Source organism: Chrysemys picta, chromosome 16 (genome assembly GCF_011386835.1).
Source record: "Chrysemys picta bellii isolate R12L10 chromosome 16, ASM1138683v2, whole genome shotgun sequence".
NCBI classification, from domain to species: Eukaryota; Metazoa; Chordata; order Testudines; family Emydidae; genus Chrysemys; species Chrysemys picta.
The window spans coordinates 30688729-30703866 of record NC_088806.1 but is presented as its reverse complement, the minus strand read 5'-3'; the positions used below and the strand labels follow the sequence as shown (position 1 = coordinate 30703866).

General features: G+C 44.3%; 1 protein-coding gene across 11 annotated transcripts; it reads right to left on the bottom strand.

The window, feature by feature from the left end:
* Window positions 1-656: 656 nt before the first annotated feature.
* On the bottom strand, window positions 657-13487 carry PAFAH1B2 (platelet activating factor acetylhydrolase 1b catalytic subunit 2). 11 transcript variants are annotated; one of them, XM_065569098.1, is made up of 10 exons: window positions 13318-13424; window positions 10160-10214; window positions 8576-8685; window positions 8277-8364; window positions 7402-7491; window positions 6108-6224; window positions 4908-5030; window positions 4183-4236; window positions 2350-2389; window positions 657-967 (listed from the first exon to the last, which is right to left on the bottom strand). In XM_065569098.1, the coding sequence occupies exons 4-10, from the start codon at window positions 8355-8357 to the stop codon at window positions 804-806; spliced, it is 669 nt and encodes a 222-aa protein (XP_065425170.1). In that variant the 5' UTR covers window positions 8358-8364; window positions 8576-8685; window positions 10160-10214; window positions 13318-13424; the 3' UTR covers window positions 657-803. The 11 variants fall into 11 exon arrangements, with proteins under 11 accessions (XP_065425170.1, XP_065425169.1, XP_065425163.1 ...); XM_065569097.1 differs by lacking the exon at window positions 8576-8685 and adding an exon at window positions 10351-10547 and having other exon boundaries at window positions 13318-13406; XM_065569091.1 differs by having other exon boundaries at window positions 2350-4236; window positions 13318-13487.
* Between the last annotated feature and the right edge of the window lie 1651 nt (window positions 13488-15138).

Genomic DNA, 15138 nt, shown 5'->3' with positions numbered 1-15138 from the left:
GGTCCTACATGTATCACTTTACATTGGGCCTGTTAAAATGCACATTGTTTGCTTGTGCCCAGTTTACCAAGTGATCCAGATCACTGTGTATCAGCGACTTGTCCTCTTCATTATTTACCACTCTCCCCAGTTTGACTCTCAGACTCAGAACACTGCCTCCTTTAGACGGATTTTAAAGCTACATCAGTACAAAAGTTCATTTCCTATTCCGTCTCAGAGATATTGACCCCTCCCCCGCCGAATAATCATTGAACACTGATTAGTGTTCAGTGTAGGCCCCCCAATCTGAAAACAAAAGAGCAGAGTTTTGGGTGCAAAACCTAAATTTAGTTTTAAAAAAAATAGGTCCTTGTTAAGTCAGAGGAGAACAACAGAGAATCAGAGTGCATCTCACCACACAGGAGGCTAAATTAAAAGTGAAGGTTCAGATGAGTGTCCTTTTGAATACCACAAGGATGAATACAGCCAACTTTTACCTGATAAAGGTTTTCACCCCATCAGATGTCACCCTTCCCGCTGCATCACCCCTGGGTGATGACAGGTTGCAACCATTAGCCACTGCGCATCACCCAACACATTCTGATGAACCCATTGGACACCTCCCCATCCCCGACGCACACACAGGGAAACCAGAGAGAGACGCACACCAGACCTCATTGGGGTGAAACATTTACATTTATATTGAAATATGCACTAAACATAGTGAGTTCTACCAGTCAATGCAATTTTGCCAAAGCAGAATCACAGCTTTTCCTGGGGAAGGTTCAGTCAGCTCCCAGCAGTGGGCAGCACCCCAAGGAAGGTCACCATGAAGCAGGGCTGTAATTGGATTTTACATACTGTGCAAGCTTCCAGCCTTTGAGGTCCCCCAGCCTGCACCTGGAGTCCCCTTGCTTGCACCCACATACGAGTTCAGAGACAAGGATTCTCTCCTTCCTTTCACACCTTTTCCTTTGCATTTTCTTCACTGCAATAAATATAAAATTGGCAATGCTCATACACTACAGCACAAACAAGATTCCAGGCTTCAGCATACAACTGTAAACGGTAACTAGATTAGTTTAAAAAATTAAAAGTTCAGAAAGGGTCAGTTCTTTCACAATCAGCCAGTTACAATGGAATAAGTCATAAAGGCTACGCAGGGGCACCCAGACTGGGGTTTGCTGGGCCTGATCCCCAGAGGTGGCAAGCACCCTACTGTTGAAATTGCAAATGCTCAGTACTTCTCAGGACCAGGCTCTAATTTTGGTACAATGAGAAAAAAATTCCCTCCTTGCCCTCTCCAAGGGATATGTGGTTACACTGGGATATGGCCTGGTCACTGCTTAGATGGTGGCAACAGGACAGTAGCTTCAATGTCCCAGATAGAAGAAAGCCGCCCTTCCTGTCCACAGCAGCCGCTGCCATGGCTACACACAGAGGTGGTTAATGCAGCTGGGAAAGAAACAATGCGGGCTGGAGATGAAGGGCGGCGAACGCTGACCCATGCATAAGCAACATGGCACCTCAGCAAGACAACCTTGAGCATGGAGAGCCACCTGACTACTCCACCTCGGCCCAACGGATGTGTATTCAACAGGCCAGACCCACCCCACTGCAATCAGCACCTAACCAAGGGGCTCTGGCTCACAGCTGAAGACAGCCTCAGCTGTAAACACACTGCACTGTTACAAAGACTTAGTGCTTTATATAAAAAAAACTAGATTGCCAGCAAGTAGCTGTCTTACCAGTGTGGTGACACCATGGAGAGACATTTAGTGCATGGGTCAAACATGGTACCTTTCAACAAAAGCCTACAACCCTCAAAAACTAGCAGAGACCCAAGTCCTGTTTCATCCCCTCACTCTTGCTACAGGTGGACCCATACCACCCTGCCAAATCTTCTCCCAACCTTGGTTTTAAAATCTGCTTGCTCTCTCTCCTCCACACCCCCAAGTTCCTGTGCTGAGGCTTCCATTCTTTCAGCAGAGCTGAATGATGTTTCTGCAGTTAATGTTCCAAGCTGTTGGAGGGGAAGGGAGCACTCCCCCAACCCACGCTGGCCTGGGGAGGTAAGACCAGGACTACTCCTCTCCCACTGAGCACTATCAGACTTGAACCTTTATTTCTGGGAAGTGGGATTCTTCGGCTTTCCTCCACATCTCTGTGTGGATCACATATACTGGAGACACACACACACACGCTATGCATGCAATCCAGGCAGAAATCCTGCTATGACAAATTCTACAGCAGCAGCAAAAGCGTGATGGGGACATAAACATATTCCTTAATGCTAGATTAAAGCCTGCCTTAAACAGAACCTTTTACTAGAATAAAAGGGCAAACAGGCTATATACACTACATACGTACTTTTTGTAGTGGGGTGGAAAAAGCAATCTAGGTAGATCTCCTGTTTAACAAAAATGTAAAAGAAAAATCAGTTCCTTTTTCATTTGCCTGCCAAAAAGCAGCATGACAGTTGAAGGTTGCAGCCTTCACGAACACTTCAACCAGTGCAGAGGCCTGCATTGGCTGTTGTATTTTAGCGCGCGGTGGTGTGAACCATTATGAGGGATACCACCACCGCTGAACTCCAATTGTGGTAGGTAAGTCAAGGAAGAATAAACTTTGTTAAAGTATTTTTATTTTTAAGTAGCAAGGCTCTGCATTGGGTCTCAAACAGTTTCTTATTGATAAGAATTTTTTTTTTCCTGTTCACCTTTAAACGAATGACAATTTTATATAGTCATTACACAGATTATAATTAGCTCTCATATAAAAAGCTCTAGCGAGACAGAGAGTCCCTGTGAACAGTCCACTCTCCACACTAACTCCCTTTGCTGGAGGGGAAAGGGGCAGTGTCCAGGAGAGGAAAAGGCTACAAACTGACTCAATTCTTTACTGTCAAAGGCCTTATTTGCTTGAATAAAATGTTTGTACAAGTAAAACAGAAGCAATAAAGAAATATACACCTTAGAACTCGTAAAGCATTAGATTGGTTCAGGCCTTGCAAAGAGGGGCTGAGTATGGATTAAAAAAAAGGCGTAACAGTCGTACTTTAAAAAAATTGGAACTATGAACATGAACAGCACTGCACAGAACCCTGTAGCACAGCCCTCATAGTGGGATGAAATGTCAGTTCTACGTTTCTGACTGGCTTGTGTTTGATGTTTGCTGGAAAACTAAGCTCCTAAACCAAAGAACTGTTAAAAGCTGCCAATACTGTACACAAACCAAAACAAAGAACAGGTTCTATAGGAGACATGATATTCAACAGCACCCACATGAGACTGCCCACAGTCCAAGCAACAGTGGAATGAAGTTTGTCACAGCTAACAGACTTTGTAAATCAAAACAATGTTTTGGGAGTGTTAAATGAGTTCAGCTCAACTAACACTTTGTTTTTTTACATTTCTGAATTCCAGTTACATTTAGTCTCATGCTGCTTCAAAAACAAAGAGCCAGAAAGCAACAAGTGTCTTTTAAAAATACCTTAGTAAATAAAACTTCTAAAGGTGGGAACGGTTTTTGACAAAAATGCAGCTGTTTTGTTTCTAGTGAGTCGAATGCAATTCTGGTTCCCAAGCGAATACAGAGTATAGTGCCTAGGGAAGGGAATAGCTAAACCGAGAGCTGCGCATGGGTTATTAGAGTCAGGCTGACAGGGATCTAGGGGCACCATAGAGCAATAATGCATGTGAGGGGCACAGAGGTGACAGTCTTGTTCTCATTTTAAATGAGGAATGGTTTAAAGTAAAAATCTTCTTTAGCTAATTTCTTCCTGCAGTAAAACCAGTTAGCCCTGCCCTTCTATGTACAAGACCAGTTTGACGTTAGCCCTCCCCTTCAAAACACTCGATACGAACATCCAGTAACATTCTACAATGGAAAGTGCTTTAAGCAAGAAGGATTCTGTAGTGCCAGTGACAGAACTGATCTGATGGGGCTGGGATGATGTTGAACACTGATATTAGCTGATCAGGCCAGAGCAGCTTGCTTCTCCTCAGGGGTCTCCTCCAGTAGCTGCATGATCAGTTCATGGAGGGGTTTGCAGATCTTTGCATAGCCCCCTCCCGTCAGGTGCAGAAAATCAAACATGTCATGGCACGAGATGGCGCCATCCGAGTGCACGAAGCCCCCACTGACGTCCAGAAGCTGGACGCTGGCGAGTTTTGGGAGCGAGGCTTTTAGCAGCTGGTTCACCTTGGCATTCTTCTGCCGCAGAGGGTTTGGTTTCTCACCTCGAGGTAGCAAGCTCTGATAAGGGAAGCAGGCAAAGAAGAGAGCTTTGAAGTGACTCAGACAATATAGTAACTTATAGTCTCTTTCTAGACTTGGCCCCTCATTCTGAGCTTTAAAGGGTCTATCCCACTCCTCCCCCTGCACATCCTCCTCACCCCCTCCAGCCCCACTTTGAAACATGACTGAAAACAGTCTGAAGAACACTGCTGACCCATGGGCAAATCTTCTCTTTTCACCAATTCTTATTAGCATTCTTATTAGCTACTTATGCCCTCTTTCAATGCAGTTTTAATGGTTGGTTATGCAACTCCCACAGCAGAAGAAGAGACATTCTAAGCTGTTTGAGCACAGGATCAGAACTGGTATTGCTCAAGTTCTAGTCTCAGCTCTGTCTCCATCATCCTTGTCTCTCATGTGATTTCACTGCTTCTGTTTCTCTGTCTGGGACAAAGACGCCTCTAATGAGAAGATAATACTCTTCTGAAGGGGCTGAGAAAGTTAGATAATGTTGGCAAAGCCCCCTGAACAGGAGAAACCATCCTACAGTGTTTATTATTGTAAATAAGTTATGACCCACCCCCCAAAATGCACAGGTAACACCCAATACCATTGGGACAGGGGTGCAAACAACATGACATGGGTTGTTCCAATGGTGCTATGTTATCACAACCCTCTGATGTGCATACCAATACAATAACTTTGGCCTGTGGCTGTTGGGTATTTATCAGCCGCACGATGGCCTCGATTCCACCTGCTACTTCCTCCGCTGTATTTTCATGGTTATTTGTTCCAACCCAGACGACAATGACCTGTGAAGAGGAAACAGGAACTGTGCAGCAAGTTTAGCACTCCACTCAAGGTACACAAACAGGAGAGGCTGTAGCAGCCATACTGGCTCTTGGGGAAAGGGCAATAGCTAGGGCCTAGGCTGTCTGCAACCAATCAGACAAAACAATTAAGAGTTAGGCTTAAATATTAAAAGTCCCGGACTGTCAGCTTTGACGACTCTTGAATCATTTCTTGTCAACTTAAGACTCCTCCCTCTCACCCAGTACAGAACCAGAGTCACAGTGTTAAAAGAAGCTACCCTGATCAGCACAGGAACAGATATCTGACACTTCTTCTGCACTGTGTTTAGTGACCAATTCAGACTCCTAGAGTACCTTGCACCTTGCCTGTCTTACAACATACTAATGTGTATGAAGCAGACTAGAAGCATCACAGGTGAAGAAGCTTATTTGTTTGTAAAGCACCAACCACAGTCTTGGCTCTCAAATGAAACCCTTTTATAGCATTTCTCTACTTTTAAGCCTTAACTCTTATGTTGGGGTCATGAATGTGCTTGACAATGGTGACCAAACTTGAACCTGTGTTGTACATTATGTATTGTGGTGCAGGGTGCTTCGCAAATGCCTACAACACCCCGGTACACTGTATGTCATTTAGAATGTGTTATTAGTTGCGTGAAACCTTGTTGTGGCCTGACTTACAACCTCATTGAGATGGACAGGTACGAATGCACCCTTCAATTAATAGAACTAAAATTAGACAACCTGAAGGAACACCTAAATGCAGTGTCTAATCCTGAAAAAACCTAGGGAGAGGTTTTTGGGTCGGGGTGCAGGATGAAGAGAGTGTTTTTGGTGCTATGAGCAAAAGAAGCTGTTTCTTGCTATTTGATTCCTTCGGTCTTCAGAGACACAGGACTTTGTACATTCCTTGTAAATAAACACCTTTTATAGAGAAGTTCTAAAGAAGAAGCTAAGAGCTCATTGGTTAGAGAATGACTATTCTTCTGACTTTTGGTGCCCTCAGCTCTGTACTAGACAATATTCAATGTTTTTTCTAAAATAAAAAAACATAAAAGCAGCTGTTTGTGTTTATACCTTGGGTTTAATGTTCTCCAATTCACCATTCTTCAATCTCCATAGAACATGAGCTGTTGTGTCCCCACCGATCCCAAAATTCAATGCATGAAGGGGTGAAAAAAGCTCTCGCCATATCTGTAACCAGAAACCAATTTACTATTTTAGATCAAGTGTTATTCTTCAGCATCAAAAATAAAACACTTTACATAAAGAGGTAACTCAGGTAATGGTACATTCGAAGTGAGTGAAGATCTTCTCCAGGGGAGAAGAGGTGCTGCCAGTGGAAGCATTACACATTCTTTGGGCCAGAAGAGGTGGAATCACAGCAGTTAATTAACTCCGTCCTGGCACAGAGATAAGAGGGAGCTAATACCGAGCAATCTCCCTTCAGACCATCCAGGAGGGATGTCGATGGCCTAGAAAGGGAGGCATCTCCAGTCCATCAAGGCCAGAACCAGAGCTCAGCTAAACATGGGACTTTTGAGGAGAGAAAGGAAATCTTGAAGGAACTCCTTTTACTGCCTAAGAAGTTAGAAGTCTAGAACCAAATGAGTCACATTGGAAAGGAACACTTTCAGAGCAAAGCGGTTTGGTAGCCATTACTGATGAAATAGTGGATGAAGGGACAGCTTTCAAAACATTTTACACATTTTTTTAAGAATATCCTAGTTGCTGCCTTTCCTAATCTCTGGACACTGGGATAGTCAATAGCACAGTCTCTATGCCAGCAGAGGGACAAGCATGCTAGGACACTGCATGCAAGAGGGTTAAATTGAAATTCTCTGGCTAAGGTGATACACGCACTAAATTTAATATTTGTACCATTGCGAGATAAGGAAACATCATTATTGAGAACGAAGTGAAAAACAGTCACATTGGAAGTTGGATGGGCACAATCTAGAATACAGAAGGTGTGGGGAGAAGAGAGGATAGAATTCATTTTAAATCTACACATGGGCTCACACAGCAACTGGAGAGTAAGAAAGAGTGGCAAGAGTGAGATAGAGGGACAGAAACGGGATGTGTATGGTGAAACTAAGAAGGCTGCAAATGACCTCAGGGAAAGGAGGGGTGGGGTGAAGGTTCAAAGCGGCTGACGGGATTGGACTGGAGAAGCCTAGGGCAAGCACAGGGAAATGGAAGGGATCAAGGTTTGGAAAGCAGCTGTAGAAGTGGAGGTAAGGTTAGAAAGGACCCGAGGACAGGGAGGCACTGTCAGTATTGCATAGGTTCACCAGTTATTGGACTAGAAGTGATAGGGAGGCACCATCTCACTCATTTAACCCCACAGCTTCATCCCCTCCAGCCATACCTCATACTGCTGTAGCAACTGCACCATGGAATCACCCACAAACAGCACATCGGGCTCCTTGTCCTTGCAGTCCAAGACAAATCTGTTGTGCTGTTTAAAAGAAAGCAGCAACATAAGCTCCAGCTGACAGTTCCCCTTTGGTATCTGTAGCCCATGCACAGAAAGTGATAGTTGCCCAACCAGTTCCTCTGCTGCCAAACTTTGTGACTTTTCATCCTGTCTGCCCCTCAGGCATGTATCTTTAGTTTAACTCCTTAACTGCTGGAACTTCCTCCCTGCCTGCTCTCTCCCTGGCATAGACAAGTTCTGACATTTTAAATGGCCACTCCTTTACAACTCAGAGCCCCTCAGGCTACACTATGCACCACACACAAAGGGGGTGCTTGCTCCAGATACTGTGTTCAGCAATTCTAAATCTATAGTCATTCAGGTTGTTGGCTAGTCACAATACGAGTCTCCTCAGACTATTTTCACCCTGTCTAGAAGTAGCTTTAACAATCTAGTTGTACGAACAGGAGACTCCGAGTCCAGACACTTGGGTTCAGCTATTCTCAGCTTTGTAACTGCCAGGATATATTACACACTTCAGTGCTATCCAGTTTTTAATAAACTGGTTGGCAATTCTTCCCAATTAATGAGCCAGTTGCAATATCTTTCTGGAACTCTATTTCAAAATGTGGTTTGCAGGTCATGGCACAAAGCTGCTTTTTGCCGCTTTTATTGTGGCAGGTTACTGGAAGCCATCAATAACGCTGCTAACATCTGCGAACAGAATCAGAAATGTAAGCATCTGTATTTTGCTCATCATGCACCTGATTACCTCACAATCTGCTAGTAAAGAGGATCCTATCCGTCAGCTGTGTTTTCAGTTTTACCTGTGACATCCACCTGTCATCTCCTTGAATGTCTTCAGCTGCATGTGGAACTGCTGCTGGGTTTGAGTCTCCCTGGCTCATTCTATTCCTGTTGAAAGAACATTTAATATATGTTACGCTATATACCAAGGATCAAAATCAAGCTCTGACTCTCAAGAGGCCAGAGCTGTTGCCATACACTCGTACAAGGAGTCAAGACCAGCAGTAGCTTAGCTTGAAAGAACTGCATTTACAGACATTTGTAACTAATAACAATTTGCATCTGTTCTGCTGAAAGCGAATATGCCTGGAAGACTCACTTAAGCAAGTTTTATTCCATGCAGGAACCCCGAATTGTCCCTGCAGCATGATCTTGTTGAAACCACTCTACCAACTTCTGATCAGTGACATCCAGACAGGTGAAAACAACCTTTTAATAATAATAGCAAGTTCATTTTAGGGCAATCTTTGCAGGAGCACCTATCTCACGCATGTTTATTATTCACTATAACACAGTATAGATTCTAATTATCAGAGGATTTGCCATTACTTGTACAATACCAGACTGCAACTGCATATATCCATTTCAGATGGATTAACTGGTTTCAAAAGACAATGTACTAGCTCCATTGGCCCAAGAGGGTCTAAGCAGAAAACATTAGCATTCCACACGGGGCTGGCACCTCCGAAGTATCTTTAGCTGCAGCTCTATGTAATAAACCAAAAAACTTTATTCTGAAGCCAGTGTGGTAGTCTAGTGGAGAATACCATTAGCCAACACACAGGAGATAGAGAGTAATATAACTTGGGAAAGAAAGGAATGTGACTGAAATATGCAGCCATGAAAAAAGTTGGGTGAAAGCTTAAGAACCCTCACTTTGGTATAGCTAGTTTTATGTTAGATGCAAAATGTAGAGAGAGCAGGTGGTCCCTTCTGGCACATGCAAATAGGGCAAGGGAATGCCCATATCCAAGTGCCAGAGATCATAAATCATAAAATTACATTTAAAAATATTTGCTCTAAAGTATTTTCATATTTAACCCTACAGACTAGTGCTTCCCTTTGAGTAACATATATAGAATAATACAAGCTGAGGGGAGAGTAATTTCTTTTGAAGTCTTTGCAGACAAAATATCATTAGTGATTGATAGTTAATGTTATCTTGCTCTGTAAGCTTGCATTCTCTCTCAATTTGTGCTCTATACATGCACACACACACATACTGTGAAATATTCTTAGAAGTAAGTAATTTTTCTCTTGTCGAAAAGAGGTTTCACTGTTTGCAGAATTACAATTTGCTCAGTACGATGCAGTGAAACATAGGGCATTCATACTATACCATTAGAAACAGAGTGATCTAGTGAGCCAAGTTGACTATAGAAGTGGGCTCTACTGTATTATCATAAAGAGGAAAACAATTTTGGAGTGTTCTTTTATATGTAACAATCCAACCCGCATAACTGCTTTATCCACAAAAACTGAATCTATCACAACATTTACAAGCTGGCCTATAAAGTTCAGGTGCCAAGTACACTCTGTGCATTACTCTCACCGCTACATAGGTACCCAAAGAACTCCAAGGCGAGTAACAGGAGGGAGAACCCAGCGCTCCCACAAAGCAAGCCTTTTCTGACACAAGAGGCGACTGACACCAATATTTATTCTAACATTTTTCGCCTCAAGTGACTCTTGCTAAGGAATAAGTCACATAGCATTACATAAACATTTATCCCTGCATTTAATAGCAGAACACACAGCTTTGCACTGGAAGGCGAATTTGCCAAAACTATGCTTACACAACATATGCCCTCTTCACAACAGGAAATGCTAATGTTAATGGCTGACAACCATAGATAAAAGTATTGTTATGGAGACAAAGGGTTTGATGCACAACAGCACTTACTCATTTTGGTGAAAACAGTTTCAAGTTTCCTGAAGCCTTCTGGGTCAATGTTGCCCTAGAGTGAATGAAGTAAAAGGTCTACTGCACACAAGAAAAGTTTGCCACACCAGATCAGACATAGCTCCATCTGGCCTTGTGGCCTGCAGTTGCCAATAGCTTATGCTTCAGAGAAAGGAGAAAACTCAATTCACCGATCACAGAACATCTGAATTTCCATACTGGTTCAGACCTGTGGTCAGCCCATCTAGTCCAATATCCTGTCCTTGGCAGTGGCCAGCACCAAATGCTTCAGAGGAAGGTCAAGAACTCCATAGCAGACATACGTGGGATAATCAGACTCCATGAAAGTCTCATCCCAACCCCTAACAGTCAGAGATTGTCTTAAGACCTGAAACGTGAGATTTTATATTCATTCCAACACTTTTTTGGGGCAGCATAGTCTATTAGAGCCAATATTCTTGTTATCCATATAAACATCCAATTCATCTTTAAATACAGCACAGTACGGGAAGAGGGGAATGAGTCTTGAAGATGAGATCTGAGCTACAGCTATTACTAATGGACATGAAATTAACCAGCCCTTTAAAAATTCAGTCACATGATTTGATTCAATAACCTAAATAACCCTAAATACACTTATCACTTACAAGTCCCACAGTATCTCCACCAACACATCTTTGGCAAGAACTCTGGTTGAAACCCTTTTGGTTGGCAGAGATAACTGTTTTGTGGTATCAAAGTATGCAGGTGTATGTAGGGAATAAAGTCTCACCTAATCAACTGACCAGTGACTTTCACTTGCAGTGGCAAAGAGCATTACAGTATTGATACATTCAGGTATTTTTCCATGCATGTATTATTAGTTTCCACCCACCCAACAATGGCCAGTCCCTCTTCTAGCATAATATTAATGTGCCTAGAACACACAGCATCAGAGACCCAAACGTGACTTTATGCAATGCTGAGAAATACAAGGTAATGGGAAACAGACATGAAAATGGGTGGATCATAGTACAGATGATAGTCTCTCGTACACAAGCATATGGGATTGATCCTGTACTAGACAAAGGATTTTTACACCTCCAGATGTGTGAGCAAGAAGTTAGAGCTCCATTTCAGTAATATAGGTCAATTTGGAACAAGGTGGAATGAGGTCTAAGAATTCTCCTCTATCCTTTAACAGAAATGTCTTCTCTTTACTCGTACACCTCCCATTATGATTACAAAGAACAACAGTTTCCACTCAGCTTCCTCCTCTTGAACTTGATACCACAATGAAGTAGGAATGAAGCAGCCAAGTTGTGAGGAAAAGAAGCGTCTCTTTAAACAAATATTTGATAGTTACAGCAGGAGAAAAGTGGCAAAACTGTTTGCATCAGACAATGTCCCAGTGTGAAAGTCCCTCTTTAAAGACATATGGCATCATAACCTGGGAAGGTTGGAAGTTCCATATTCAAAGCTACAGATATCCATCATTTCCATTTTACCCTTGTAAAGTCAGATGATGATAATTTTGCTAATAGCACATCCCTGATGTTTGGTTTTATCTTGGTTCAAAAAGGGAAAATGACTAATAAAAAGATTATGCAAAAAAATCTAAGGTTATACAAAATGTTTACACTCAGTGGATCAGCAAGACTCAATCATGGACATTTATATACCATTAAGAGAAATCAGGAGACAGTATATACAAATTCTACATTTCTCCTCTTGCCTCAAATAACTCTCCCCACTCCCATCCCCTTAGAAATAATTTTATAAAGTCATGTGCACCACCAGACGGCAACGGGGGCAGAGCAAATAATGAGGCCTTAGCTAGACTGTTGGTAGCCTGACAGTCTATTTCCAAAAGACCATATAGTAAATGAGAGACTCAGCTACGCTCATCGTTTGAAAGGGTTCCTTTCAAGGCTACATTGAAACACATTGGCGGGTGCAGTTTGGAGGAAGCTGGCTGTTCTGGGGACAAACAGAGGACTCCAGTCCCCTGGTTGTCAACTCAACACCTTTCACTAGAAGATTCACATAGTTTTTAAAGAGACTCCAAAGGAAGAAAAGAAACATTGCCCCAGTAAGTTAGAACTTGTCTGTTACAGTATTCCTCCCCCTTGCTACCCAAATCCATTAGGATTGAGAATCTCATTCCACCCGTGACGTGAACAGATTCCGGAATCGTATCCTATTATTATGGCTGTGTCTGATGGTAGAGTCTGGCACAGAGTAGATTTAACGTGTTTTTGAGGTGAAGAGGCTGTTGGTCAGATTGGCCACAAGCAAAACTCATGGTTGGTTAGTTGGTTGGTTGAAATAAATAAATAAATAAATAAAAACCCAGAAGTTATCTCAGCATAACTATTGCCTTCAAAATCTCTTGTGTCTAGAGGAAAGGTTTTAAATTCAAGTGTCTTGTATTTAATCACCTTCCATGGTAACAGGCAAAGTGATAACTATGCTTACACTTAATTTCTCAAGTGTGCTTTTGGGAAAGACCCCAGAAGCAGGGTGGAGCAGTTCATGGTGAATTCATGCAGGAGCAGTCCCCTTTCCCAATGCCCCACCCCCGTTACTACAGTGACTGCCTCCCAGCACATAGCATTGGCCTACCAGCCCAGGGTTGTGAATTCAATCCTTGAGGGGGCCATTTAAGGATTTGGGGATTTAGTTGGGGATTGGTCCTGCTTTGAGCAGGGGGCCGGACTAGATACCTCCTGAGGTCCCTTCCAGCCCTGCTAGTCTCTGATAAACTCTATGATGATTTGTTAGCCAAGGGCCAAGCAGACACACAGACTAAAACACGCTCTCGCCCAGAACAGGGCAGGTTCAAAACACAGCGGAGTTCGGTCGCACGAGCCCGCCCGGCCCCTCGCCCACCCCTGTCCCTGCTGGCGAGAGGCAGCCCCGGGGGCGGAGGCCTGGCTCCCGGGGGACACGGGCCCCGTTGCGGGGATGGGGCCCCGAGCGGGAGAACAAACGGCCGCTCCGGGGCGGGCGGGCGGACAGGCCGCTGCCCCCCGGCCCACGCGAACCCGCCCCCGGGCCTGCGGCAAAGGGCAGCCGCCGCCGCCAGGGGGTGGGGAGGGGGCGCGAGCAGGCCCGGCCCCGCGCGCCCCAGGCTGCCTGAGGCGGCGCGGGCGCGGCCCCGGGTCTCTCTCACTCACGCCGGCTGCGGCTCCCCCCGCGTCTCCATCTCTCTCTCGGGCGGGCGGCGCGTCCCTCCCCCGCGGAGTCCAGACTGCCGCTGCGCCTGCGCGCTACGCTGCTTCCGCTTCCGTTCCCCCACGCCTGCCAATCACGTGCCGGCTGTGCCGGAAATCCCGCCCAGCCCGTCTCCGGGCTTTCCCTAGGGGGCGCCCAGGGGCCCGTGCGCCTGCCTCGCTCCCCATTGGCGGGGACAGCGAGGGGGGGGCCCTTGGTGCTGTGATGGGACATGGCACAGCCTGATGAGGTCACCGCGCAACGTGTCATCACAGAACGATGATCCTCCCGGTGACGTGTGACTTCATTGGCGACGCGGCAGTGGCTCGGTGTGATGACGTCACCGCTCATCATGATGAGCAAACCAAATGTCAACGATGCGTGTGCTGACGTGATGACCTCATCCACGATGAGGCAGTGGCTCAGCCTGATGACGTCACCGAACTGGGCATCATGATGGCACGTGTGGGGTCCCGGCTGGACCCTGCCTGAGGTCATGTTGCTGTTGTGAGATGACATTTTTGCCCAGGCTGGTGACACAGAACGATGGCACTTTGATTATCACGCTGATCCATTGTCACAGTGTGGGGACTTCTTTTTTCCAGTACAACTTCTTGGTGCCATGGTGTGTCAGTGTTGTGGTGCAATGCGATGATAGTCTGATATAATTTGACAACCTGTTGTTTGAGTGAGTTCTTTAGATGCAACGGATGGGGGTGGGTGGATTCTTCAACCACCATGTTCTGGGTGTCTCTGAACTTCTGACTGCCAGAAGCTGGGCCTGGACAACAGGAAATGGGTCACTCGATAAATTGCCATATTCTGTTCACTCCCTCTGAGGGATCTGGCACTGGCCACTGGCGGAAGACAGGATACTGGGCTAGATGGATCACTGTTCTGACCCACTATGGCCATTCTTATGATAATGCATAGCATTGCAGTGAGATGATGTTATCATTCAATGTAGCAGTGCTGGGCTTCACTGGACTGGAATTTGTTGTTATGTGTATTATCATAGCATCTAGGACCTTAGTCATGGCCCAGGACCCCATTGTGCTAGGCAGTGTACAAACAAAAAACAGTCCCTTCCCCAAAGAGCTCACAAGCACTTAGAGCTTTCAATCTAAATACAAGATTTTATTTAAGATTTGTTACAGCTGAGATTTTAATCAGCACTGGTTTGTTATTTCAGGTGTGATCATGAACACTGGGTTCTGCACTAAGGTTTGAGCTCTCTCTCTCTGGTGCACAACATTGTAGTAGCTGAGTACCTTGTTGCTGTATGGTTTCTCATGAGCCTTGGGCTACTGGCAGTGATTTACTTTTTTTAAACACAGAGTCATTTGCTTTGGAGAAAATATTTGTCAAAAGAACTATATACACATTACAAATGTAAGAAAAAGGTTTATTAAAACTGGAACTATAAAAAACTATTACATATTTTAAAAAATAAATTGTACATTTTTATCTCCATTTTTTGTAACACTCTCTTAGAATTATAATGACATTTCCTTAGTTGCCAGTTTTGTCAGTTTGGCAGACACAGGTCTTTCCCCCTGTATTTCTAACAATGCTGAAATTAAGAAGCTCATTTTATCTGCATCATTTTCTGGACGCATGCAGCTTTGGTTATATCGACACTGTTCTATAAAAAAGGATATACTAGTTCAACTGCTGCTTGGCCAATAGGGGGTGCTCACACATCAGTTTATAACAATAGGCCAAACTTTCCAAACTTGGGTGCCTAAAATCAGGTACCTAATGGCCATTTGTTCAAAGTGCTA

Bases quoted from the DNA above. Each gene is read 5' to 3' on its own strand.
- PAFAH1B2 (XM_065569088.1), bottom strand. From the start codon at position 13,346: ATGGAGACGCGGGGGGAGCCGCAGCCGGC. The intron at 8,365-13,317 runs GTGAGTGAGAGA...TTCTTTCAACAG, and splicing joins CGGGGGGAGCCGCAGCCGGC to GAATAGAATGAGCCAGGGAG. The intron at 4,237-4,907 runs GTATGCACATCA...TTCCCTTATCAG, and splicing joins AGGCCAAAGTTATTGTATTG to AGCTTGCTACCTCGAGGTGA.